The 25,237-nt window shown below is 44.9% G+C and overlaps 4 protein-coding genes across 6 annotated transcripts; 3 read left to right on the forward strand and 1 right to left on the reverse strand.

Moving 5' to 3' along the window:
* Positions 1-810: 810 nt before the first annotated feature.
* Positions 811-3,093, forward strand: MALL (mal, T cell differentiation protein like). Of its 2 annotated transcripts, none has more exons than XM_072927345.1 (4): positions 811-991; positions 2,111-2,215; positions 2,427-2,555; positions 2,893-3,093. In XM_072927345.1, exons 1-4 carry the CDS (start codon positions 890-892, stop codon positions 2,953-2,955), a joined length of 399 nt encoding a protein of 132 aa, XP_072783446.1. In that variant the 5' UTR covers positions 811-889; the 3' UTR covers positions 2,956-3,093. The 2 variants fall into 2 exon arrangements, with proteins under 2 accessions (XP_072783446.1, XP_002197146.4); XM_002197110.7 differs by having other exon boundaries at positions 814-991; positions 2,048-2,215.
* Positions 3,094-3,424: 331 nt separating this feature from the next.
* ASB3 (ankyrin repeat and SOCS box containing 3) lies at positions 3,425-16,699 on the reverse strand (the record flags this gene model as incomplete). The annotated part of the gene is given in 11 exon segments (NM_001205074.1): positions 3,425-3,941; positions 4,511-4,644; positions 5,367-5,618; positions 6,349-6,546; positions 7,840-8,017; positions 8,216-8,351; positions 8,717-8,829; positions 9,578-9,739; positions 10,036-10,246; positions 13,759-13,935; positions 16,681-16,699. Coding segments are annotated over 9 exon segments (1,617 nt in total). The 3' UTR covers positions 3,425-3,693.
* On the forward strand, positions 10,123-15,611 carry CHAC2 (ChaC glutathione specific gamma-glutamylcyclotransferase 2). 2 transcript variants are annotated; one of them, XM_002199711.7, is made up of 4 exons: positions 10,123-10,249; positions 10,758-10,978; positions 12,846-12,881; positions 13,696-15,611. In XM_002199711.7, the coding sequence occupies exons 2-4, from the start codon at positions 10,844-10,846 to the stop codon at positions 14,077-14,079; spliced, it is 555 nt and encodes a 184-aa protein (XP_002199747.5). In that variant the 5' UTR covers positions 10,123-10,249; positions 10,758-10,843; the 3' UTR covers positions 14,080-15,611. The 2 variants fall into 2 exon arrangements, with proteins under 2 accessions (XP_002199747.5, XP_030124549.4); XM_030268689.4 differs by lacking the exons at positions 10,123-10,249; positions 10,758-10,978 and adding an exon at positions 11,249-11,404 and having other exon boundaries at positions 13,696-14,250.
* ERLEC1 (endoplasmic reticulum lectin 1) lies at positions 16,666-25,133 on the forward strand. The gene is made up of 14 exons (XM_002197078.6): positions 16,666-16,951; positions 17,361-17,465; positions 17,557-17,637; positions 18,050-18,127; positions 18,679-18,742; positions 19,807-19,847; positions 21,567-21,790; positions 22,823-22,952; positions 23,262-23,423; positions 23,719-23,778; positions 23,873-23,997; positions 24,431-24,508; positions 24,693-24,768; positions 24,875-25,133. Exons 1-14 carry the CDS (start codon positions 16,793-16,795, stop codon positions 24,944-24,946), a joined length of 1,455 nt encoding a protein of 484 aa, XP_002197114.1. The 5' UTR covers positions 16,666-16,792; the 3' UTR covers positions 24,947-25,133.
* The last annotated feature ends 104 nt before the right edge of the window (positions 25,134-25,237 follow it).

Here is a 25,237-nt window from a genome sequence, read left to right on the forward strand (position 1 = left end):
TCCAGAAATACCACAGAACACTTCCCCCAGCCTAGGAAGTGCTCAGAGACATGGATTTGATCTTTGCTCTGTGTTGTGCAAGAGCTTGGCATAGAAGCCGAGTTCCTGGGGCATCACCTGTCTTGCCTAACAGAGCTGGAATAACTCACTGGAACAGTGTCTTCCTCCTGCTGTAGCCTGTTGCCCGGGTTAATGGGTTCATTCTGTCCTCTCTGGGCCACCAGGCAGAAGTGCCATCCCCAGCCTTTCATCCTACCCCTTTTCTGGGAGTTCTGGGGCCAGGCAGAGTGCACTGGATGAGACAGCAAGTGCTTCCCGAATCTAAACTGCATTTGCCAGGAGGCAGAAATTCCTGCCGCTCCCCTTCAAACCTTACTGGGCTATCGGGAGCACATTGCCAAACCCTTCTGGTGTGTTTGTAAAAATTTACCTGCTAGTTTCTGAAGGTTGGATGTGCCTGGAGGGTGTGGGGGTGCCTGACGTGACCTCGGAGCAGAAACCTGAACAGAAAGGGGAGGAGGCAACAACAGTGGAAGCAAAAATATTTCAGGATTGGAAGCGTGCCAAGAGAATTGTTTGCAGGAAACATTTCTGTTCCGTCAAGGTGTAGGAAGTTTTTTTCTTTCCCCCTCCAGTTAATGACCTCGCACTGGTGCGTGGTGGGGCCGGGGTCCCGCTCTGTCCCGTGCCGGTTGGCAGTGGGATGCACAAAGCCGCCGCAGTCGCAGGGGTGCCAGGGGCTCGTCGGGCTGGGTCAAGGGCGCGGTGCCAGCCCAGGCCGGTTCCTGTGCTCACGTCCCGCGGGCGTGTCCCTTAAATCCCGCATGGGAGCGGCGCGGGACAGGCAAGCGCCAGCGGAGCCGAGCGGAGCGGTGTCAGCGGAGGAGAGATGGCCTCGGTGGGTCCCTCCGCAGCCTCCACGCAGCCCGCTCTGCCCTCCGGACCCGCCGTCTTCAAAACCATCCCCTACGCCTTCATCCTGCCGGAGATCGTGAGTATGCCTCGCTCCGCTGCCTCATGGAACCCACTCCTGGCTAAAATACCCTGAAACCATCCTGAAGGCATCCTTACTGGAAAGTGACATCTTGTCTTGGAGCTTATGCTGAATGCACAAAGTATTCCTGATGGGGTTTTTAGGAACAGCTTGAGGATAAGGTACACTCAGCTCCATCACAGCCTGTGTGAGGGTCCCTGGCTGCCGTGGGGCTGGGAGAGGCTGAAGAGCTGATGGCTCGTCCAGGGCAGACTAGCAGCTCTTGTTGTCATGAAGCAGCTCTTGTTAACTTGTAGAAATGCCTTGAAAATCAAGGGAATTTTGCTCTCTGTATCAAATCGCTCCAGGGGTTGAAGACAATTGGGCGTCTGCTAATGTGCAATGACATTCCATGATTCTTTCAATTGCTTCTGGGTCCAGAGGGCATCGAGGGGACCAGCCAAGATTTTAGCTGGTGTACTTTGTCATGGTGCTGGCAATCCACACACCCTGTGCTCCACAGGCACAATCCCTGCCCGTGGTGGCTGGCTCAGCTCCCTTCTGCAATTCCAGGGCTTTCACCCACCACAGCTGGGATGGCACAGGGTGGCACGGGCTCATCCTGATAACTCCATGGGCTTTTTGTAGTCAGTAAATATTTTGGGTGGATCGCTCCAGGCTGGTGCATGGAGCTGAGAGGAAACTTCCTTGTGCTGCAATTCCAAGCCCCAGAGATTAACGAGTGAGCAGGGCTGGGTTGAGGCAACTGCTCACTTTTTCCCAGATAAAAGCACATTTTCTGGCTTCTCCACCAAATCTCTTGGGGTGAGACATTTCCTTGTGTGGAAGGCAGCAGCAAACCCTTCCCTTTTGTGTGAACACTCATTTCCCATGAGTTTTCAGGGAAACCAGTGCCAACTTGCTTGCTTGCTTGCATCCCAGTGCTCTGGGAAAGATGCAAGGGCTCTGCTGGCTGCTGCAGCTGGCCCAGGAGGGAGGCGAGGAGGGAACTGGGGAGGAAGAGGGCTTTTTCTCATTCCACACTCATCAGAGGCACTTGATTGTCCCTGGCAGCTCTGTGGGACCTGGGTGTGGATCCTCGTTGCTGCTACCTCCGTCTCCTTGCCTTTGCTGCAGGGATGGGTGATGTACGTGTCCCTCACTTCCTGCCTCATCTCCCTGCTGCTCCTCATAAGCTACCTCCTCGGCTTCCACAGGAACAGTGAGAACTGGAAAGTGCTGGTAAGGAGGGGATGGAACACGGGCAGATGGCAGCAGCAACATGGGCGCAAGACTGCCATGGCTGGTGACCCACTGACCCTTTCTTCCTTTTACCTTGACTGGAAAGTCCAGGGGAGGTCTGCTGTGAAACCACTGCCTGGGAGGATCCAGCCCCAGGCCTATCCAGGCACCTGTCCCCCTTTGGGGCACTCACAGGTGCCTTGTTTTGCAGGACAGTTTGTACCATGGCACCACAGCCATTCTGTACATGAGTGCTGCTGTCCTGCAGGCCAACGCGACCATCAACTCTGAGTTTGGTGTCAATGCACCACTCAACTACCAACTCAACAGCGCCGCATCGGTGAGTCACCCTGCTGGGCTGCAGAACACACACTTACCCTTGGAAGGGCAACAGCATGTGTTAAAAGTCACAGCAGAGCCACCCCAGGCCCCACAGTGCCAACTGAGCAGAGTTTCAGCTCCACAGCTCTGTGGATGGTGCAGTTAGCGCTGGCTTCTCAGGATCCACCAGTTCACGGACAGCCTGACGTGGCGGGATGCTGGGAGAAGCTGAGGCTTTTCCTCTCCTTTGAGGTGGAGGGAGCTCTATGCTGGGAGGCTTCCCCATGCTGAGAACACTGGGAAGAGATGGGGTTTGACTCTGCCAGCTGACCCTTCCTCTTCTTTCTCTCGTGCAGTTCTTTGCCTTCCTCACGACCTTCCTGTACATCCTCCATGCCTTCAGCATCTACTACCAGTGATCCTGGCAGCACCAGATTCACCTTTTCAGGATGAGGGCTTTCCCAGTGTGAAAGCCCCAAGGTGTCTGCCCCAGCCCTGTCACCAGGCCTCAGGAACAGCAAGTCCTTTTGCACTTCATCACAGGAGGGATTTTGCTGGCACACGTTGGTTTGCCTGCGGGACATTTCCTGCCTTACCTGGGGGAGGGACTTGCAAGGGGAGGGACTGGGCACAGGCCCCAAGCCTCCAATATCGACATTCTGCCAAATATTGACAACCATGGGAAGAGGAAAACAAAAAAAATCACTGTTCCTTCAGCAAACAATCTCCTTTCTTATGTTATTTACCTTTCTCTAGTTCAGCTCCATCCCTCCCCAACACAAGTTCATAACAATGATACAATGTTCCTTGACTTTCAGATGGTTTCATTTGGTAAATGATGTATTTGGAATAAAGTGTCAATGGACATATTTTGACTACTCTGTAAGCTGTGTTCACTGAAAAAGCTCATTTTACTTCCCAAGAGTTAGAAAAGAAACAGAAAATGTTCATTTGGAAAGCTACAACAGAATTTAAACAAGCAAATCATAGAACCCATAGGAAATTTCTAGATGTAGTACAAAACTACAGCATGAAAAGAATGATTACACAGGAGGAGGACATTTACAGCAGTTCTCCTCCTGTGTCTCCTGATTCCCACTACAAAACCTGCAGGTGAGGAGTCCAGGCACTGGCACCACTCTCATGGAGCACTGGTGTTACTGCTGTCCCTCTTCCATATCCTCAGCCTCGGAGTGACTGGAAGGAGCTCCCTCCTCTCCCTGCTCCAGGCAATCCTGCAGGTGTGGGATACTGTTGGCTCGCAGCACATCCAGGTAGAGCAGGTAGTCCTGGAGGCAGGCTGGCAATGGCAATTCCCGGATCACACGCTCCAAGCGCAGGCGCTCGCTCCCCAACAGGGACCGGATCTCCAGGCGGCACAGATGGGACAGGGAAGGAAGAAAGGCTGGAAAATGAAATCCTAAGTCAAACACAGAGCAGCTCTTACTACACCAATATATTTACTAATAAAAAAGGAAATAAAGAGAGAACTTAATCTCAATTTCCCCAAATAACTCCCATCTTTTTAAACTCCAAAAACATCCTCATTAGCTTTGAATATTCTAAAGGAAATATTATTAAATGACATTATCACTTGGACAACTTAAAAATTATTACAGGCCCTTTTAAAGAAGAATTTTCTTTGAAAGGAATCATTAACAAAGACACGTAAGTGCAGTTTTTCAGTCACATAACACATGACCTGCTTTTCTGAAGGCTGAACTATAAAAAATTCCTGCACAACCAACTGAATCTTTTTGGCTGGTCACATTTTGATTATGTTTGATTTTTATGGTTTATATTTAATTATTGTCCAATGCTTACAAAACAGGACAAATGCTTCACTGGAAATACAAATCACATTAGAAAAATAAAACATAACTAAGTCATACTATCATCTTCTCATAAATCTCCCCATCTGCAGCCTGGAAGCTGAGCACATGGAGACATTATTTTCCTGCCTGTATTCCTTACCAAAATGGCTCTTGGAAGTCCAAGTGAACTTCTCTTTGTATTGGGAAAGGTGTTGCTCCACAATTGGAGGAAGTCTGCTCCAATTCATGAACTCCAGGACGAAATTAAGGACATCCTCACTCATGGAGAAAATCCTGCGTAACAAAAACTCCTCTAAAATACCTTTTAAAAGTATTTGTAGATTACAGAATAAAAGACCAGAAAGCATAACGATTGATACACAAGAATAGTGAGATTAATTAAGTCACTGAGTTGCAAACTTGTAGTGTGTTTACTACAGCCTGCAGAAAATACAAACATTTCATAACTCTAAAACCTGCAGTACCCCATTAAATATAAAACATCACCAAGCTGTTTATATGTGGAAAAACTTCAATAATAACAATAACAATTAAAAAAATTTGACTGGAACTTTTGCCACATTGTGTTAAACAAAACAGTCTCAAACTGCATCCGTTTCCTCTCCTCCCAGCCTTGGCTCCGCTTCACTTCCCATTTGTTTCCCATCCCTCCTCACCTATTTCTCCCATTGAAATTTCTTCTTACCATGGCTGTATTAAAGTATTGCACACACAATTTGCGTCTAAATTTGGGGGTTAAGTAGAGATGTTTGATATAAATTTGGGAAGCAATGCTTTATTGCTACCCTAGAAAAAGGCAATTTCCAGTCTGGCTCTCTTCCTAAATAAAACTGTTTCACTGTCTCCAGACATGACGTGCAAATGATTTATTTCAGACTTTCCACAACCCCTCCCGTTCCTGATGGTGGCAACTGATTATCAAGGGCCATCCTGTAGCAGCTTTGCACATTAGCATGGGCTCTTTAAGTAAATAAAGACAAGGCTCCCTGCTTTACCAGAACCTGCACATGAAATTCACGGGGTTGAAGCCAGCCAGGAGCAGGCAGGGCAGCCATTCCTTGTATTCCTTCTGCACTGTGCTGCTGTAGAGGATGAAGTCTGTTAATTCCTCCTCTGAGGGCAGGGAACAGCCAAACCTCAGGAAGCGCCGGAAGAGAGCAAACTTCTTATGGCACAGGCAGTGTGCCAAGTTGATCCCACGCAAGGTGATGCCATATTTCAGAAGGACATCAATGAACTGATAATACCTGTGAGAGGGAGAAGGAACAGGACATCCCATGAGCTTTCCCTCAGAAAGCACCTACCACTTTTTACATCGGTCATCAATAAAACATTCCAAAATGTTTTCATTAAAATCCTTTTATCATTACCCACCGCAACAAGGTAATAGGGTAAGGACTGAGACTATGACTGGTGCTTCCTTTCAGTGATTAGAGGGAACGTTACTCCACAGAAGTGGCAACATGTGTCACCTGCCTCCGTCACAGAGCAATTGCCTGCTCTGCATCCCTTCCTAAATTATTTATTATAAAGCAACATCAGGAGAGAAAGGGAAAAATGGTGTCCAAGGATTTTTAAAGGCAGCTTCCTAGGAGCAGGCTATAAACTAAATTCACTACTAACAAACCTCATTAATTTAAATGGTAGCCATAAATAAATTATAAATATGCCATAAATAAATTTTAATCCATGTACAAAGAAATAATCTGTTAAAATCTGAGAAGATTCAAAAGCCGTTTTTGAAGATTTTTTCCTTAGTGTAGCATGTGAGTCACATTCCAGGACTTCACATTAATATTCCCAAGGAAATGAGAATAATGAGGAGTGTCTGCAAAGGCGGAACACACTAGAATTCTGGAAAACTATTAGATGATAGACAGCAGTTGAGGGAAGAAGGTGGGAAACTACATATTCAAAGTAAGTTAATTAAAGCAAATATGATTATGAATAACTTCAAAATAGAAGAAGTTTCCTTACTGTTTTTGGAAGATCATACACATGGGGGACCTGCAGCCGAAGTCCAGGCACTCCTGAGCATCTGGGCTGAAGCCCTGCTTGAGCAGCATTTCCAGGCACTCCCCGTCCCCGCCATAGAGCGCGGAATACACGGGGCTCACTTTGCCCTCGCCCTTGTCACAAATCCGGTCAGTAACTGGAATCAGCAGCTCCAGTATCCTGGAGATGTTTAAAACCACTGTTTTCTGATCTTGTTGCAATGATTAACCTTAAACACACAGCCATTTTTTCACAGGGTCATTACAGCTTTGGAAGAAAATAGTGTTTTTTGAATTTGCAGCTTTATAATTCCATACACAGACCCTTGGCAAACGTTGTGCTTTAGGATGGATTTGGGCTGAAAATAAATATTTTAAACCAAACCAGGGACAGCTACTTCCTATTACCCAGAAACTCTTTTTACAGCAACAGAACACCAGTGCACATTAAATCCCAACTCCAAGGAAGTTTGGAAGCAAACTGTAAATGTGAGTTGCAAATGAAACGAATTCTTAGTTCTGTGAAACAGAAAGATCATTCTGTTTACAGCTCACACACCAGGCCACATCACATTAGTGACAAACACCAGTTCCTTTGCTGCTGGAACTTACTGGTGCTGCATGAGTTGCCAGTGATGTATCATCATTTATATATTTAAGTGCTGTCCGTGTGAATCATGGAGTTCCTGAGAGATCCTTCTCCTCAATGGTCTACTCCCAAAACTTCCTTCCACTCTTGGCTCATTGCTGTGGAACTGACTTGTATATCTGAAATTGGGCAAAGCTACAAATGCATCTTTGGAAAGATTAAAGAAACTGGTTTTGTGGCTTTGATTTTTCTGGCATGTCCAGCCAATTCAATATTTGCATATAATTACTTCTGCTACTTAATACAGAATTCTAATTAGCATGTCATGTATAATGTATAACATGGTTATTTGCTTTTTTAAATGGAAAAGTAAAATGGCCATGGAGTTAGCTGATATCCGGTTTAGCACCGTGGAAAACCCTCCGAATTCCTTAGGCTGTGGCTCAAATCCAGGTCAGATGCTGAATTAAAAATCATATAATCATAGAATAGTTGGGGTTGGAAGGGACCTTCAAGGTAATGCAGTTCTACCCCCTGCAATGGGCAGGGACACTTGCACTATCTCAGGTTCCTCCAAGCTCCATGCAACCTGGCCTGGAACACTTCCAGGGATGGCACAGCCACAGCTTCTCTGGGCAACCTGTGCCAGGGCCTCACCACCCTCACAGGGAAGCATTTTTTCTTAATATTTAATCTAAACCTACTCCTTTTCAGTGTGGAAGAAACCACTAAGGGACATTTAAAATACAAAAATAATCAGAACTTCTAAACTACAGATCAGTTTGAACACTGCATTTTCCTCCCTTTTAGGGCTGAACTTCCTCCTTTGGGGATCAGATTTGTGTGACCGGGGTCTTCTATCTGAATGCCTCTGCAACCACCTACTTTGCATGGCCCATCTCAGCTGCTGCATGAATGGGCAACTGCCAGTTATCCTCATTGCAGTAGAGGTTTGGGTCTGCCCCTGCAGTCAGCAGCAGCTTCACACAATCCAGGTGTCCCTCCTGTGCAGCAATCAGCAGGGGAGTAGCCCTGTCCTTGGCCTGGCAGTTGACATCTGCACCTGACACAAAACAAAACCAAAGTCACATCCAGCAGTCATTATCTTTCACAGGGTGGCTTCAAATTCAGCAAGTTTTCCTCAGCAATAACAAAATAAAACAAATAACATTTGAAATGACAATGTGAAAGAGCAGAGCTACAATTGCATTAAGTGGGAGTTGTTGGAAGCGTGGCCAGGGAAATAAAGGATCATGGTTACCGTGGGACAGAAGCAGCTGCAGACTCTCCAGCTGGCCATACTGAGCAGCCACAAACAGAGGGGTAATTCCAAAGTCATCACGACAGTCCTTGCTGGCCCCTTTCTCCAGGAGCATTTGCATTATCTCAGTAGAACTCTGAAATAAATGTTTTTATTCTCAACCAGCATGAAAATGAGGAAATTACACAACTGGTTTTTCCCCACATGCTCCAGATAGAAATAATAAAACCCACAATATATTCAATATTCTGAAGATGCACTTAAAAATTAATGGTAAAAGAAATTAGGCAAGGTCAAATTGATCACTTTTGCTCATTTACATGAAAAAGTCATTTGTATGTGTTAAAACTATTAAGCCAATATATTTTTAAGTACAAACTTTTGACTGTTAGAGTAGGTTAGGAAAAATTACCTGACAAAAATGCAATAATTATTAAATAAATAATTATCTCCCAAAATACAACTGTTACACCAAAATTACATTATGTGCTCACAGGTTACCTGAAAGGAAGCTTGGTGCAAAGAATTCCATCCAGACCAAGAATGAGAACCTTCAATATTTGCTCCGTGTTGGAGCAGGAACTTGACAACCTCTGCATGTTTATGTTCAACCGCTTCCATAGAACAGTAATAAAAAAAATCATATTGAAGAATTTTAAAAAGAAATAATTTAAGTATTTGGATTTAAAAGGTCTCACTGCCAACTTCTTGAAACAATAATCACAATTCCTTTAAATTTGCCCGTTATATACTTGCTTGCCTTTTATATTTAGATTCCCAAAACAGTGTTGGAGAACGGAAAGAATGCTAAAATTCCCCCAAACTTGGAAAGACTTGGTAACAAAGGTAATATGGCAACGCATGATGTCTGGGTAGAGAGGCAAGTAAACCAATAAGCATATTTAATCAGATTATTTAGACCCTCAGGATTCACCATAACAGAAGTTTTAAGCCTTCAATTAAGTCAAACATAAGTCATAGAAAAAATGCTAAAACAATGGACCTTAACTGTCAAACTAGGAATGACCAAAATAAGTCTTTTTACATAGGAGTTAGAGAGGTATTACAAAAATCAAAAAGGCTTTGAAACAGATGTAATCCTGAACCTCCTGAAGTTTTTCTGTGCTTGACCAGTTTGCTTTTATAATTTTGTTTTAAAACACTCTCTGAAGCAGATTTACCCATAAACAAAAGCTTATTTCCAGACCCCCCTCCATCTCTCAGTCTAAAGCCCGGTATTTAGGGCTACAAAAAGATGCAACATGGCAGGCAAGTAAGAAACTCGGGTGAGTTTAAACTCAGAGAAACTTGAGTTTTAACTGGTGAGTTCAAACTCTGGGATTTGAGGAAAGCTCGTGTCACCTAGGAAGAGTGGAGTGGTGGCAGATTCGGTGCTGACATCATTGGGGTCAGCCCCAGCTTCCAGGAGAACCCGGAGACATTCCACAGAGCCATGAGAGGCCGAGAGGTGCAGAGCACACATCCCTTCAAATGTCCTCGAGTGGATGTAGTCTTTGGCTGGAGCTGCAGAGGAGGATAATGAGGGGAAAAAGAGGATATTTGGCAGTGAATTACAAAATACAATAATTTTAAGAAAATAACGGAGTTATTTGAGATATGTGGCCAATGAAACACCCATGAATATGCTGTTATCATCCCAAGTATCACCCACGAATTGCAATGTGTCAACATCTCCTTATCGTAGATGGGAAGCCACACAGAAAATCCCCAAAGAATAGGATAAATCTATGTAACTTGTATTTTCTATGACAGGGTAATTTAGCAGAAAACCACACTATTTCCCATTAGGTTTTCCTTACCTTTATCAATGAGCAGCTTCAGGCACTCACTGGAATTGTGTGCTGCCGCTTCGTGGATGGGCAACCACCTCCTGTTATCCGGGACATCGATGCTGTATCCCCGACTAATCAATTCCCTCAGTATCTGAACGTTTCCTTGTCTAGCCGCAAGGCCCACGGCCGAGCACCGGTCGGAATAGGCTTCCGTGAAATCCATCCCTGGCGTGGAACCCTGGTAGGAGGAGGAAGGGAGTAGAGGAGGAGAAAAAAGAGAGATATGTGGTACAATATAGGTATGAGGGGGGTTTGTTTGTTTTGCAGAAGATTTGGTTTGGTTTGTAGGGAGATGGTGGCTTGGGGGGCTTAGGGGGAGGTAGTTGTGGTGGGCTGGGGAAGGTCGTTTGTGGGTTTTGAGGGGGGATGGTTGTGGGGTTAGAGGTGAGGTGGTTGTGTTTGGAAGGTGTTTGGGGATTTAAGGGGAGGTTGAGTTGGAGGAGAGATGGTTGTTATGGGGTTAAGGGGCGGTTCTCTGGGGGGTTCGAGGGCAGAGGTGGTTGGGGGTTTTGGGGCGAGTTGATTGTTTGGAGGGATGTGGTTGGTTGTAGGACTGGGGGGCGAGGCAGGTGCTTGGGGGAGATTGTTTGTGGGTTTGGAATGTGGTCGCTGGTGGGTTTTGGGGGAGGCAGTCGTTTGTGGGGTTGGGGGAGCCTGTCCGAGCCGTCCCAGCGCCGCTCCCCTATCAGGCTCCCTGGCCGGACCGCGGCGCGGCCGCCGCCTTCGCCCGGGGCCGCCCCGCGGCTCTGCGCAGGCCCCGCTGGGCCGGGCCGCCATGTGGGTGTTCGGCTACGGCTCCCTCATCTGGAAGGTGGATTTCCCCTACCAGGAGAAGTTGGTGGGGCGCGTCCGCGGCTACAGCCGGCGCTTCTGGCAGGGCAGCACCGACCACCGCGGGGTGCCGGGCAAGGTGAGCCGGAGCCGGGGGGAGCGCGGCCGCCGTGCTGGGCCCGGGCTCGGGCCTGCCCCGCGGCCGGAGCCGCCCGCAGGGGCTGCTGAGAAACCCACCAACAACACAACAGCGCTCAGAAATGCCCACATTTGTCATTTAGGGCGTTAAATACCCTCGGTGAGGGGCGGGTGTCAGGCTGTGCACAGGGAACAGGAAAAGCCAGAATTACTGATCCAAGTAACCCCCGTATGTATTTTAACTTATTTTACTCTCAGGTGAAAATTCATTGATTAGGAAATACTTGAAGTTCTAAAATTCTTCACCGTTTGGAAAAGGAGAAAAAAAAACAGCGAGAAAAAGAAACTAAAATTTCAAGTGAGCCTTCCCAGTGTCATGTGTTTTTAAGCCATGGGGGTGAGGATACTGTACACAACCTGTACCCAGGTAACTCCACTGTAAACCTGAAGTGGCTTTGAGAGAGAAAAAGCATCGGGATTATTTTAAAGAACACGTCTTGCTTCGTGGAAAGTTCCATCCAGATGTAAACAACACTTGCTAGAACCTCAAACACCATAAAATAACTTGCACAGAGCTCAAAGAACACAGCTTGAGCCACCACTGACACACATAAAAGAACCGCAAGGAGGAAAAACCAGTTCTTACAAATATACAGCAAATTACTTGATAGCTGCATTTTAAAAATATTTTCATAGGATTATTGCCAGTACAAACAGTAATTAATTCCTCTGATCAATAAGTATTTAGTAATTTGTTTCTTAATGTTTGTTTTGGATAGTTCCAGGCAAGACAAGGACTCTGCAAGCAATTAACTAAGTATCTTGCCCTTCCTTAGGCAAACAGATCCTTCTTCCATCACACAACCCACCTGAACATGTTTTCCTCAGTACTGCCCTTCATATTAAATTGAATTAGATTTAAATTAAAGATAATGAATTTAGGCTACAGTTACAGACATTCCTAGCAAGAACAAGAAAGCTGATTTCCATCCACCACAAATGTCTCTTTAATCCATAATTCACAAAAATCTTTGTGACCCATTACAAGTGCACAAGTCAGAGAACTATCAATGATTATGGAAAAAACATTCCAAAAGGAACACAAAGTTATCGTTGAGTATCAAAGTTATCTTTGGTGTATCATGGGAACAGACTCATTTCTCCTCAGGAAATAGGAGTAATTTAGTGTTCATTTAGCTTTATTACCTTATTTTATCAGTCAGATTAGGAATAAATTGCTCATGCTGGGAGAGAACTAATTTAATGCCAAAAGCAGCAGTTTTAAACTGCAGATGTAATTCAACATAGGGTTTTATGTTTTAAAGTTTTATACAACAAACTTCAACTATATTATTTCCAGTATTTACAAACTGGCTTCTTACTTTTTCCTACAATAATTAACTTACTGGGGAAAACAAGCCATTTGGAAGGTATAAGGTGTCCTGTCTCCATCCATTGAGGCTCCAAGGGCTCCTTGAGGATAGTTTTACATTAATGAAACTCTTAATTATCACTGTTATTGTATTGTTAATTAATTGTCACTGTTTAAATTGCAGTAGAATTGAGTCTGGACAGCACAAGTAATGCAAGGACATTCAAACCCTTCCAATTTCTGTCTGCCTTTAAATTTTGTGTCACAGGCACTGTCCACCCAGAATTTAACATGTTGTTTATTTTATCTAATACACATCAAGAGCTACTCTCTGAAAATACTTACACTGGATCTGGACATTACTGGAATTGTGCTGGATTAGTTCTCTGAGCATTTCATTCCTGTTCCTTGTTTTTCTCTCGTTTTGATTTGGTTTTGCTCATGATTTAGGGCAAAAGCCTTTGACCGAATGATTATTTTGTCTTTTAAATTTTAGCCTGGAAGAGTTGTGACCCTGGTTGAAGATGCTGAGGTACAGTACTGTTGTACAGAATGTCCTGTTGCATTTCCACTCATTAATTTTTGCTTTTTTACAAGCAGATAACAGTCTTGTCTTAGGGAAAAGTTCTCTCAGTGTTTCCCAGAGTTAACACCAATGCTCTTGATTGTTTCAAATAATCAATTTAAACTAGAAGTAGTTTGGGTCTGTTATTACCACAGGGATATTTTAAAGTATATTCTGGAATAGTCACTTTGGCTATCCCGTTGTGAGATGTAGAATTTGACAGAAAGATATATAAAACATACATGATTTGATATCAATATTGAATGATAAATGTAATTGCTTTAATTTTAGCTTCACAAGGTTTGACCAGATTGTGAAACTATCTCAGCACACCACACCAGTTCAGATGTGTAACAGGTGTAGGTGACCCTCAGGTCCTTGCCAAACTGTTGCTAAATAGAAGGGACCTGATCAAAATTCCTTCAAATTCAGCATTATTTAAATTTGTCATTTTCAGACATAAATTTTATGAGGTCAGGGAGAAACTCTGTGTCCTTTTTGCCAGCTCCTTCGTGGCCTGTACCAAGGCTATTTACTACTCCAAATATTAACAAAACAAGAAATTGCTCTGTTAGGTGAACCTCAGCAGTAACAGAAAAAGGATGATCAATCTGTGTGATCAGTGTTTTCACTGATAATTGCCTGAATAAAGCAGCCCTTTTACTTTGGGACTCTTACAAAGACTGCAAAAAGCGGCAAAAAGGCAGAAAGTCAGTTTACTGAAAGGTTTGCCTAAATGCAATGATTTCTGAGTATCCTCTGACCAACTCTCCTCGGCCAGGGGTGCGTGTGGGGCGTTGCCTACAGATTACCAGCTGGGAAGGAAGGAGAAGTGAAGGCCTACCTGGATTTCCGGGAGAAGGGCGGCTACAGGACCACCACGGTCATCTTCTACCCGAAGGACACGTCGGTGCAGCCCTTCGACGTGCTGCTGTACATCGGCACCCACGACAACCCCAACTACCTGGGCCCGGCGCCGCTCGAGGACATCGCGCGCCAGATCCTGGGCGCCGCTGGGCCTAGTGGCAGGAACACGGAATACCTGTTTGAGCTGGCCAACTCCATCAGGAACCTCGTGCCAGAGGACGTGGATGAGCACCTCTTCTCCTTAGAGACACTGGTCAAGGAGCTCTTGGACAAGCACCAAAATCTCAACTGTCTATAAAGTAACCTCTTAACAGCCTGGTTCTATCTTCAGAAGAGGGGTTTTGTCAGCCGTGGGTGTGTGGCAGGGAGGAATGTTCCTCTGTATTGTGCTATCCTAACTAATACTGCATATCTTAATTAATGCTGCATTCAGAACAGGAGTTGGTTACTTAAAACTGCCAAAATCATTCTTTAGGAGTCCAGAGAAAGGCGAGCAACGAAAGTGTTCTATGTTTGAATTTGATATTTCTGCTTTTCACCTGAAGACTACACCTCAAGACAACCACCTAAACTTCTCTTTATGTTCTATTATTATTTCAGGTTTAAAATAAATCTTTAGAATATTTTGAGGTCAAAATCAGCATGCAGAGACAAGTTTCCTAGATTTAAGTAATAGTTTGTTCTGATCCCAGACCACAGTGCAGGAATTTTAAGTGGTTGGCCTAAATTGTGTAGTAGAACATTTAAATCAACGTTCAACTCCTCTGAAATAGTTACACCACTGAATTAGTCATCTCATCCTTTATATGTTAATTTATCCTTAAATACAGAGGATAACACATTTTATTGTAAAGCAAGTAATTCCTTCCCTTGGCTGCTGATTGTCAAGCCCTGAAAACCAAAGCTCTGGGCACTCTTGACTCAAACAAGCCATAACCTATAAGTGCCTCGTTTTAATTTTTAATTCTAATATAAAAAATAACCCCAAAATATTACAATTAACTAAGAGCATGACTTGAAGTCACAACACAGCAAGAAGAGAAACTCTCATCTTTGTTACTCAGCTGCTGTTGTGGCCCCCATCTCTTTGAAACTCCCAGCTGCAAGGATAGATTCTAGTTTCAGGCATTCACCAACAAAAGGTAATGAAGGAAGGAACCCTCTCTCCAGTAACCTTGGGGGTGTGTATGGACATCCTAAAGAGTTGGGAGGCCCCCCAGTTTAGGCTGGTAGGCTTCCTGATGCAATCCGTCCCAACATGGACTTGTCTTGCTCCTCAAAACTCTTTATTTTTATTAACTTTTAACTGAGTATATGTTTATATCTTAATATAAAAGATCCCGTTTCAAACACCACGCAATATCCTGTTTTCCTGTCCAGGGAATGTGTGTTTAGTAGCAGCCTGGAAGCCTGGATTCTCCATCAGTAATTGCAAAAAAAGTGTGGTTTTCTGCTGAAAATGTTGACCCTTTCTCTTCTTTACATCTTCCTGGATTATATTTTTAAAGGTAAAAGTAAAGGTAAAAGAGAGTGAAAAGAAGAATTTCTTGAAAATTCTTTTTAGATTTAAAAATTCTTTCCTCAAAGACTTATCGTTGTTCCTTAAAACAGGGCAGGGGATGCTTGTGCTCAGTAAGGATCCAGTACCATCAGGGCCGATTCCACCTTTAAAATGCTAATTATTTAAGTACTGTGATTCTGTGTAGCTCCACACTCTCTATCTTTGTCTCCAAGGCTTTGTTGGTTCATTTACTTCCCAAATGCATAAACCATTGCAATAATACACATTCCTGTGTACGACTTCAGTGCAATAAAAATGCATTACAATAACTAATGGGGTTGTAAATTTCTAGAAATATTATTTTTAAAGCGTGTCTGTGTGAGGATGGACATCAAGGTGTGTGTCCATTGTGCCGTGCTGTAAAATTGCTGCTGGGGCTGACAATGACAAACCACACATAGGGGTGCTATAAACTGTGGCACATTAGGAATTAATTAAAGCATGAAAAATATAAATACATACATTTGTTCTTGCTGTGTGGGATTAAAGCCACTGCTCTGCCCCCGGCTTTGGTCCCTACCAAAAGCCTCCCAGATCTGTTGCCTCAAAAATTTTAGGCCACTTAGGCTTCATTTTTTTTCTGACTGGTTAAACTCAATCTCTGTTGATGCAAATACAGATTTTAGATCTGTAGGCTTCGCTACACAACCACGCTCACAAAGCCACTGCTAAACCTGTTCTCAAACAGTATTTAGGGAAATACAGGCACATCCATGACTATTAACAGAAAATAATGCAGAGAGGAGGGAGAGGGAAATCCAGACTTAAGGGTTGGAGTCCATTATCTCCAAGGTATTTTCCAACCAGAATAACTCCAAGGCTCGGTAATAAGGGGATTCTCTGTAGCGTGGCCAATTAATTTCCTGTCTTTCCTTAAATTATTTATGTGCTCCATGTTTCCCATGGATCAGATGGGACTGGCCTAACCTGCTCTGATGTGAAGACTGCTGGCCCCCTTGGATTCTCATGTGTATAGGTGTACACACACAGGTGTATAGAGAGGAGCCCTTGAAGTGCTCTTTTACACTCATAACCTCATATCTGTTGGTTATGTTTAACCCTTAGTGCTCACACTGATGACCAAAGATAATTACTCGCATCCAGTTCCCCCCGTCCCGTTACTCGCCCCCATTTTACCCCTCCCTCACTCATTCCCTCATTCACACTCCTAACTCCCACTTCTCCCTCACACTCATTTCCTCACTTACACTCCTCGTTCAAATTCCTCATTCCCTCACACTTCTCCCCCCTCACTCATTTCCATCACTCACTCACTCGCTCACTCCCCCACCCTGTGGTCCTTCGCCCGCTCCGTGCGCGCCCGGCCCCTCACCTGCGGCGGCGGCGGCGCTGTCCCGGATGCGGCGGCGCTGCCCCGGTTGTTGATCGCGGCTGCCGGAAGCCGACGTGGCGGCGGCGCGGCGCGGCCTCGGCGGAGCCGCCGGCCGGCATGAGGGGCTGCGGGCTGCGGCCGCCCTGCCCGGCCCCGGCGCTGCTCTGCGGGCTCCTGGCGGCCGTGGCCGCCGTGGCCGAGGGCGGCCGAGCGCTGCCGCAGCTCAGCGACGACATCCCGTTCAGGATGAACTGGCCTGGCACCGAGCTCAGCCTGGTCGGTACCGCCGGTCAGAGCGGAGGGCCCCACGGCCCGGAGGGGGGCTCTGAGCCCCTCGCCGCACAGGGGGCTGGGGGGGCTGGCCCGTCGCCGGAGGGAGCCGGCAGCTGCAGAGAATCCCGGGGAGCCTGTGCCGAAAGTGGCATGGAGAGGGCTGGGAGTGAGGGTGGTGGCTGGGGCTGTAGTAAAGGGTGACATGGGTGAGCAGGAGTCAGGGGAGTATGGAGAGGATCGGGGATATGGCTGGAAGTAGAAGGTTCAAAGCGAACCACCAACCCCCAGTCTTGTGGTGTAATTAAATCCCAGGAAATATTCTGGAACACCACTCAGGAATTCAGGGGTGTTTCTAATGAGTAGCATTAAAAAGGCCCTGCCTGGCTGATCCTTGGGTTGGTTGTTTTCTCAGCCGACCACTGGTGTCTTGTACAAGGAGGACAATTATATCATCATGACCACTGTGGATAAAGAGAAGTACAAGTGTCTCCTGCCATTGATAGCCAGTGGCAACGAGGTGAGTTCAGGCGAGTTATTATGTAAATATAAACTGTAGCTGAGTCTTTACATTAGTAGTTTTAATATAGTGAAATATCCTTTTGTTGCAGGAAGAAGAAAAAGACTATAAAGGTCCTACTCCAGGGGAGCTGCTGGAGCCTCTCTTTAAGCAAAGCAGCTGTTCCTATAGAGTATGTTACTTCTGTCTTGTTCATTAAATGCTGATTTAAAGGTTACAGGCCAGTCCATGTCAAGGTTTTAGGGTAGTACAGGAGATACTGATACAGTCTGAAACAAGGTCTTTACAACTTTATGCCTTAGTATTGCTGACAAAATTCTGTGTGATTGAAGTTGTCAGAATTCGGATAAATGGGTTGCTATGGTAGCAGTTAAAAATGGATTTTTTAAAAATTTACTTCCTTTGTTTTATTAGTGTGAAAGTCAAGAAAGTCTTCTCTGGTTTTTGAGCAACACTGAGACCACTCGCTGTGCTCTTGTTTTTGAGGGTACTCCAACATTTTGCTGCAAAAGCCAGCATTTGCATGGTTTTGTGGTGTGTAAATACATCTAAATATAATTTTTTACATGTATTTTATTTCTAAGATTGAATCTTACTGGACTTACGAGGTCTGCCATGGGAAGCACATCCGTCAGTACCATGAGGAGAAGGAAACGGGACAGGTAAGCTGCTCACAAACCCTTTCCCCACTGGCATGTTCCTGCTGAACTCCTCCAGCAGACTTGAATTGTTGTAATAATTTAGCCATGACTGTTTTCTTCATGCAGAAAAACTGCATCTTTATTGCACAGGACATATTTTATAGCATTATCACAAGGCACTGTGTCAGATCTTACTGGTTGACAATACACTTACACTTAGTTCATTGCTTGGTACATGGTATTTTGCATGTCTATTAAACTTCTGCATTTTTAGTTAGTTTACATACTTTTTTACTGATTCTCATGAGACAGAGCTCTTTTTATTACAGATTCCACTTGTTCTTCACCCTAGAAATAGATTGTTGTGTTAATGAACTCTCATTCCCAGAATTGTTTCATATGGGAACTTGCAAGCTATCTGCACTTAGAAGTGACAGACTAACTTTGGCACTTCAGCAGAGCAAGGCCTGATTTCATAAGACCTTTCTTTTATAACTTTTTTTATCTATTTGCAACATTGAATTCCCTGAAAAAGCTTGCAAAGTGGTAACTGATGTTTGTTTTGATTGTAGAAAATAAACATCCAAGAATACTACCTGGGGAATATGATAATGAAGAACCCGTTATTAGAACCAGGTGTGTTTTAGATTATTTCATTCTGCTGATAATGAATTTTTTGGGTTTTAATTATTCCTGTCTGTCCAGTTTGAGAGCCATTTTTAAAGGGAACCTGGCATAGATCGTCAGAAATATTCAAGTGTCTAGAGTGGTACTTGGGTGGAAATGAGGTTGCTGAGCCCCAAACTCAAGGAGCAGTTTAGTATAACTGATTTTTGGAGCATTTTTTGCCTGCAAATTAGTTCAAAGAAGTCTTCCAGACTAAGTGTTCATTCAGGATTGATGGAAAGAATAGAAACAGAATAGAAAAACATCACCTAGGATGGGGCGTTTGTTTCATTCTAGGCTAGTGTGTGAAAGACAGACACCATTGTTTTCCTAGAAGTGATTAACTGGAATGCTGCAGTTTTTTGGGGGGATTTAGTGCTGTTCATCCCACTTCTGGATCTCTGTCTGCAGTGCTGAGTTAGGGATCTTAGTCCTGGAAAGATCCAGGGCTTCAGAACATGCCTTGTTTGGCCCTTCTGGGTGTGTGGGTGCAGTGCCTGTGCAGAGGTGCCTTGTTCTGCTAATGCATAGAGCACAGAATGTTTGATTCGAGTCACCCATTTTGTGGGGCTGGATGTTGAAGCGTGATGGGACCTCAGATTACCATAGCCGAGGTTGTCAGGCTGTTGTCCCTCTGCCCTTCCTGCTCAGGTGGCAGATTGTGTCCTGTGTCCTTTCCCTGCTTCCTGTCTGGCAGCTCCTGTTCCTTCCAAAGCACCTGCCTGTTTCCTGTCCAATTCCCACCCTTCCCAAACAGCTGCAGTGACGTGTTCTCCAGCCATGCCTTGGTGTCAGGGCTGGATTTGGCCTGTCCTACCAACTCCAGGTGGTTTTGTGATGAACTGATGTGTATTTTGCTCTGTTTGCTGTGGGCCTCAGATCACTGGTTATTTCCTTTCTTTCCTATTTTGCACCTGCACGTGGCTCTTGGCAGTGTACACCCAGCAAATACACAAACCAGAAAAGCTTCTCTGTGAAATTCCTTTTTTTTTTTCAAATGCACAAACTTAACCTCGTTCTTAATTATTCCCTAGATCAAGAAGAGAAGGAAAATTCCAAAGACGGTGCAAAAGAGGCAAGTGAAAAATATCTATTTTAATTTCTGCCATCAATAGTGGAGGCAATTTATAAATGATCATAGAATCTGAGAATGGTTTGTGTTGAAGGGGACCTCAAAGATATCCAATGCCACCTGCTATGGGCAAGGGATATCTTCCACTATCCCAGGTTGCTCTAAGTCTCATCCAGCCTGGCTTTGGACACTTCCAGGGATCCAGGGGCAGCCACAGCTTCTCTGGGCATCCTGTGCCAGGGCCTCCACCCTCACAGGGAGGAATTTCTTCCTAATAGCCAATCTAATGATAAGATGATGTAATTAGTCCGCTCCCAAAATGAATATCAATAAATGGAACTGTTCCTGAGACGCACTTCTCTTGCTTTTAGTTATCAGTTTTAGCTCAAAAAATTTATTCAGTCCTGCTGCTCAAATTACTTACTTACTGTTATCAAAGCCTTGCAGCACAAAATCCCTAAGAGATGGAGCTGACTTGCTGACCCATCCCATAATACTCTACTCTGTGCTTCCCTTTCCCCTTAGAGGACTTCTCCACTTGTTTAGGCCCCAAAACTCAACTCTTGAGTTGCTGATTCTATAGCAGAGCAATGGCAGTACCTGAAGCACGCTGGAATTTGGAATTAGTGAGAGCCGGTTTGACCTTGTTGCCAGTTCCCCTTAATTTTCATGCTGAAATGATATCTTTGTGTCTGTGGCCTTTGGAATAGCCCAGGGTGGTGGTTGTGTAGTGTTCTCAGCAGTACCCAGGCCTGAGGAGCATTTTGAAAGTCATGTCGGGGCAGAACAGGGCCTGTTCTGGTGGCAGTGGCAGCTGGGCCGCTTGGAAAGGCAAGAAAACAAAGTGCTTTGCAGTGCAGCTTTTTTTCCTTTAACTTCAGAGGAAATTAAGTATTTTATTGCCTTTCTCTTGGGCAGTATTTATGATGCACTTGCCAAGTCAGGATTTCCTGGAATCTCTTATCAGGGAAGGGTATGTTGATTCTTTAATCTCATGAATGTCTTCACTCGAGGTGGAGCAGTTTCTGGGAGGAGTCAGTGGCCTGGGACAGGGTGATGTGGCTTGAAAGCCAAAGCAGGTGAGGGGCAGAAAGGTCCTGGATCCATGGAGTGTCCTGACCCCAGAAAACACCTCTGTCTTTTAGCACAGACTCCTCTCTGTTCAGCACTGAAAACCTTTAGCAGCTCAAGCAACATGGGTAAAAAAGAGTCAGTTTGTGAGTTTGGGCACTTTGGGAAGCCAGGAGCTCCAGCTGCTTCCAGGATGGAGACTTTACCACTTTAGGGAATTAATATCTTAAAGAGGGAGCTGGATGAAACACAAAGGAACAAGCCTGAAGGAAGCAGACTGGAAAGTGTGACAAAATGGGATTTACATTGTATATACCATTAACTTTTTTAGCCACAGCCAAGGGTGATGTGGGATCCTTTGTTTTAAGGAGCAGCCTGGGTTGGGAATGCTGAGAGGTGTAGTGCAGGTGCCAGGGTGACTTTGCAGGGGTTTTTTTGATTCTTTAGGGCCTGGTGCTGCAGGTGACGAGCCTGGCAGACCCAGTCTGGGTGAACACCAGGACAGGTCTGGATGTTGCAGAAACCCTGAGCCACACAGGGTCTGTTTTAAACCTGGTAATGCTGGCTCTGCACACAGGAATAACATTTTTTGTTTCAGAGGAGTCTTGGGAGCTCTCCTGTGGTTATGACCTGTTCCTTTCCCTCACCTAGATCCCCACAAAAAACATCGAAGGGCAGATGACACCCTACTACCCCGTGGAGCTGGGCAATGGCACTCCCTGCAGCCTGAGGCAGAACCTGCCCAGGTCCAGCACAGTGATGTACATCTGCCACCCTGAGGCCAAGCATGAGATCCTCTCCGTAGCAGAAGTCACCACCTGTGAGTACGAGGTGGTGATCCTGACTCCGCTGCTGTGCAACCACCCCAAATACAGGTACGGTGCCCAGAGCACTTCTGTCTCCTCTTCGTTTGTGATTTCTTGAGGGATCATCTTCATGGTATTTGAATACTGCAGATACCATGTGTGTATACTTTAAAAAGTCCATAAAACCAAAAAGTATCTTCTTCAGCCATAACTTTAACCTTGACTTTAGCTCCTCCCAACATGAGGAGCTCTCCAGAAGCCATTTCCATATGGAGAATTCACAATTTCAGTGTTATTTTCCAAAAATGAAGTGTAGGCTTCTTGTTTCCTCCCCTTCCCTGAGCTCTACAAGGTATCTGAGGGACTCCCTGAGTCTTTTGACCTTTCAAGGGATGTAAAGGGAATGTGCTATACAGACAAGGGGGTTATACACAGATGGTAGAACAAGTGAGGATTTAATCAGGGATCTGAAACAGGCCCACAAGGTCTGAAAGCAAAATCCTGTATTTGTAAACACTTGGCAGTTGGAGTTACTAAGTGCTAAAAGCATTTTTAATGTTTGATATCCACTGTAAGTTTTCTCATGTGATGGGTTTGGTCATACTCTGTTATCTGCTGCACTTATCTGTGGCACTGTTACCTGTTTAATGCATGAGTCTTTTAAGCCTCTGTAGCAGTAGAAAAAAAGCATAGAAAATGTACAGGGAAATTGTTCTGTTGCTTGATAAGGATAAAATCTGGAGCTGCTGTCTCCTTCCAAAGGGTTCCTGGCCACCAGGAGGAAACACTAAAAATAAACACACAGGATCATCATTCCCCCCCTAATGTCACCTTGGTAAAAAAGGAAAGATGGAGGTGGCTGCCCAGTGATCACAGGGATTACAACCCCAATTCCAAGTTCAGTGCCCTTTTTCCTGTTGTGTGTTCTCAAAACAGCCCTGAGCAGTGCCTCAGCCTCTGGGGCTTTCCCTGTACACCTGACATCTCATCCAGGGATGCATGTGCACCACCTGAGGAGCAGCAGATCCAGAAGCTCAGAGCACTGAACTGATTTCTGTACTTGAAGGTGTAACAATGACATGTTCTTACCTTGCTGGGCAGGTTCAGGGCTTCCCCTGTGAATGACATCTTCTGCCAGTCCCTGCCAGGATCCCCACTTAAACCCCACAACCTGGAACAGCTGGAGAAACAGCAGGAAATGCTGAAGATGCCTTTTAGGAGGGTTAAAGAGGTTGGATTTATTTAATTTACTTTCCATCTTTAAGACATTTTGTAAGATGATGTCAGTCTTTCATTGGTCTTTAAGCTTGTTGAAGTCGTCTGTAACTCACCCAATTTGGAAGGAAAACAAAGCAAGTGTGGGCTACTGATTTAAATTTTTGTAGCCTTTGTAGCCTACAGTTCACAAATGTGTGAAGATTTTGACTGGAATTTTCTTTGAGCTAAAATTGCCCAAAACAGCCAACCTGATTCAGTGTTCAGTAACTTCATACAACTTGTAAGACTTTGTAGGGGACTTAATTGTATCCTGTAATTGCAGGAAGAAATGCCTTCAACAAAGGAAGAGAAATTCTCTTCCATCCACAAGCCCGTGGCTGTTGGGAGCCACCAGCTGTTAACAGTGGGAACAACCCACATCTCCAAATTGACCGATGAGCAGCTCATCAAGGAATTCCTCAGTGGGTCCTACTGCTTCCATGGGGTGAGCAGCAAAGTCACGTGGAATAAAGCTATGTGGAGTACATCTTAATTGATGTACTTGTTTAGTTTTTATCTTTAACTTTCCTGTTGAAATTCAGTTTATTTGAGCAGACAGTGAAATGAAAGTAGGTAACAGAATTAGCCATGAAGGGTTTTCATTAGCTAACAGAGTTTTACAGCTGAAACAGTTGATTCAGGGTCTGGGGGGGAAAGGGATGGGTTTGTTTTGGGGTATTCTGTTTGTTTTAGGGGTTCTGTTTGGTTCTTTCTAACACTGAGGTTGTTCTTCTCCCCAGGGCGTTGGCTGGTGGAAATACGAATTCTGCTATGGCAAATATGTCCACCAGTACCATGAGGTGTGTTCAAAGAGTTCTGTTAATTCCTTTAAGTTCCTGTGAACAATAAACAATCCTCTGGACAGCGTGTAGTGATCAGCTTTTCCTGTTTTAGGATAAGGAAAGTGGCAAGACCTCCGTGGTGGTGGGTACATGGAGCAAGGAGGAGCACATCGAGTGGTCAAAGAAAAATGCGGCCAGGACCTTCTACCTGCGCGAGGATGGCACCCAGACCGTCAGGTACTGGCCAGGCTCTGCCCTGCTCTCACACCTGGGACACAGGGCCCAGCATTTTGAAATCTGGGCTATGAACAGATAAAATAAACTGCCAAGAGCAGTGTGTTCAGATTTACCCCCCAGTCAACATCACAAATAAGGAATTCTGCACTTCAGTTGTAACACAGAGAAAAATCTTTCAACACCGAACCACTCTTTCCCTCTGCAGTAACTGCAGTACAGCCTATTGCTATATAATAGTGTAATAGCTATATAGAACAGTAGTATAATATATAGTATAGTAATATATAGTATCGTATGATAGTCTACTTGTTGCTATTTGTTAGGATATTAAATACTTGACCAATGACGAAGTGCTGTATTGCACCACTGAACTGACTGCTTAAAAATTGTGTTTGATACTTCCAAACTCTTCCATTCTGATCTTTTGTGGCAGGATGGTGTCTCATTTCTATGGAAATGGAGATGTTTGTGACTTGACAGACAAGCCAAGGCAGGTGACTGTGAAATTGAAGTAAGTGGACTTTTACAAAGTGGTGTTTTGTGTCTGTTTCCTGGGTCAGGGAAAGCTGCTGCTGTTGTCACAAAGCTCAGAAGGCAGGATCTGTTAACCCAATAAAATGCTGCAGGCAGCAGTGGAATATGTGTTACTTTGTGCTTATTGCCTACTAACCCCCCAGTTTCTCCTCTATTTTCAGATGTAAAGAATCGGACTCCCCTCACGCTGTGACCATTTACATGTTGGAGCCTCATTCTTGCCAGTACATCCTTGGGGTATGTACAGACACACCCTGTCTTCAGGTCTATGGTCCTTTTCTCCCAGTGACTGTTCCCAACATTCCTGCAGGGCCGAGTTCATGGTTTGGTCTCTCTGTTCCAGGTGGAGTCTCCAGTCATCTGTAAAATCCTGGATACAGCAGATGAATATGGGCTCCTCTCGGTGCCCAGCTGAGGACAGCAAAGCCCCCAGGGCCAAATCCTGGTATTCCCCTGGGACTGTTCACTGTTTGTCTGTGAGCTGACAAAGGCCTCACCAGCACAGCTCTCCAAGCTGAGGGACTCGTGAACCACTTTGTGTATAACTATGTGTATATAAGAGCTTATTGATAAACTTTTAATGATTAAAACCTTGTCTTGCACTTCCTGCCTGGCTCATATGTGGCACGTTCCTCCCTTGTTGGTGCCATTGTTAAGGTGTAAGCTTAACTCAGAAAAGGCACAAAAACAACTGAAACTTCAAGGG

This window comes from Taeniopygia guttata, chromosome 3 (genome assembly GCF_048771995.1).
Source record: "Taeniopygia guttata chromosome 3, bTaeGut7.mat, whole genome shotgun sequence".
Taxonomy (NCBI): Eukaryota; Metazoa; Chordata; class Aves; order Passeriformes; family Estrildidae; genus Taeniopygia; species Taeniopygia guttata.

Excerpts from the sequence above, each read along its gene's own strand:
- CHAC2 (XM_002199711.7), top strand. The coding sequence starts at position 10,844 with ATGTGGGTGTTCGGCTACGGCTCCCTCATCTGGAAGGTGGATTTCCCC. Across the intron at positions 10,979-12,845 it reads ACCGCGGGGTGCCGGGCAAG|CCTGGAAGAGTTGTGACCCT; the intron begins GTGAGCCGGAGC and ends TTTAAATTTTAG. Across the intron at positions 12,882-13,695 it reads CCCTGGTTGAAGATGCTGAG|GGGTGCGTGTGGGGCGTTGC; the intron begins GTACAGTACTGT and ends CTCCTCGGCCAG.
- ERLEC1 (XM_002197078.6), top strand. The coding sequence starts at position 16,793 with ATGAGGGGCTGCGGGCTGCGGCCGCCCTGCCCGGCCCCGGCGCTGCTC. Across the intron at positions 16,952-17,360 it reads CTGGCACCGAGCTCAGCCTG|CCGACCACTGGTGTCTTGTA; the intron begins GTCGGTACCGCC and ends TTGTTTTCTCAG. Across the intron at positions 23,779-23,872 it reads ATGTCCACCAGTACCATGAG|GATAAGGAAAGTGGCAAGAC; the intron begins GTGTGTTCAAAG and ends TTCCTGTTTTAG.
- MALL (XM_002197110.7), top strand. The coding sequence starts at position 890 with ATGGCCTCGGTGGGTCCCTCCGCAGCCTCCACGCAGCCCGCTCTGCCC. Across the intron at positions 992-2,047 it reads CCTTCATCCTGCCGGAGATC|CTCTGTGGGACCTGGGTGTG; the intron begins GTGAGTATGCCT and ends TGTCCCTGGCAG. Across the intron at positions 2,556-2,892 it reads AACTCAACAGCGCCGCATCG|TTCTTTGCCTTCCTCACGAC; the intron begins GTGAGTCACCCT and ends TCTCTCGTGCAG.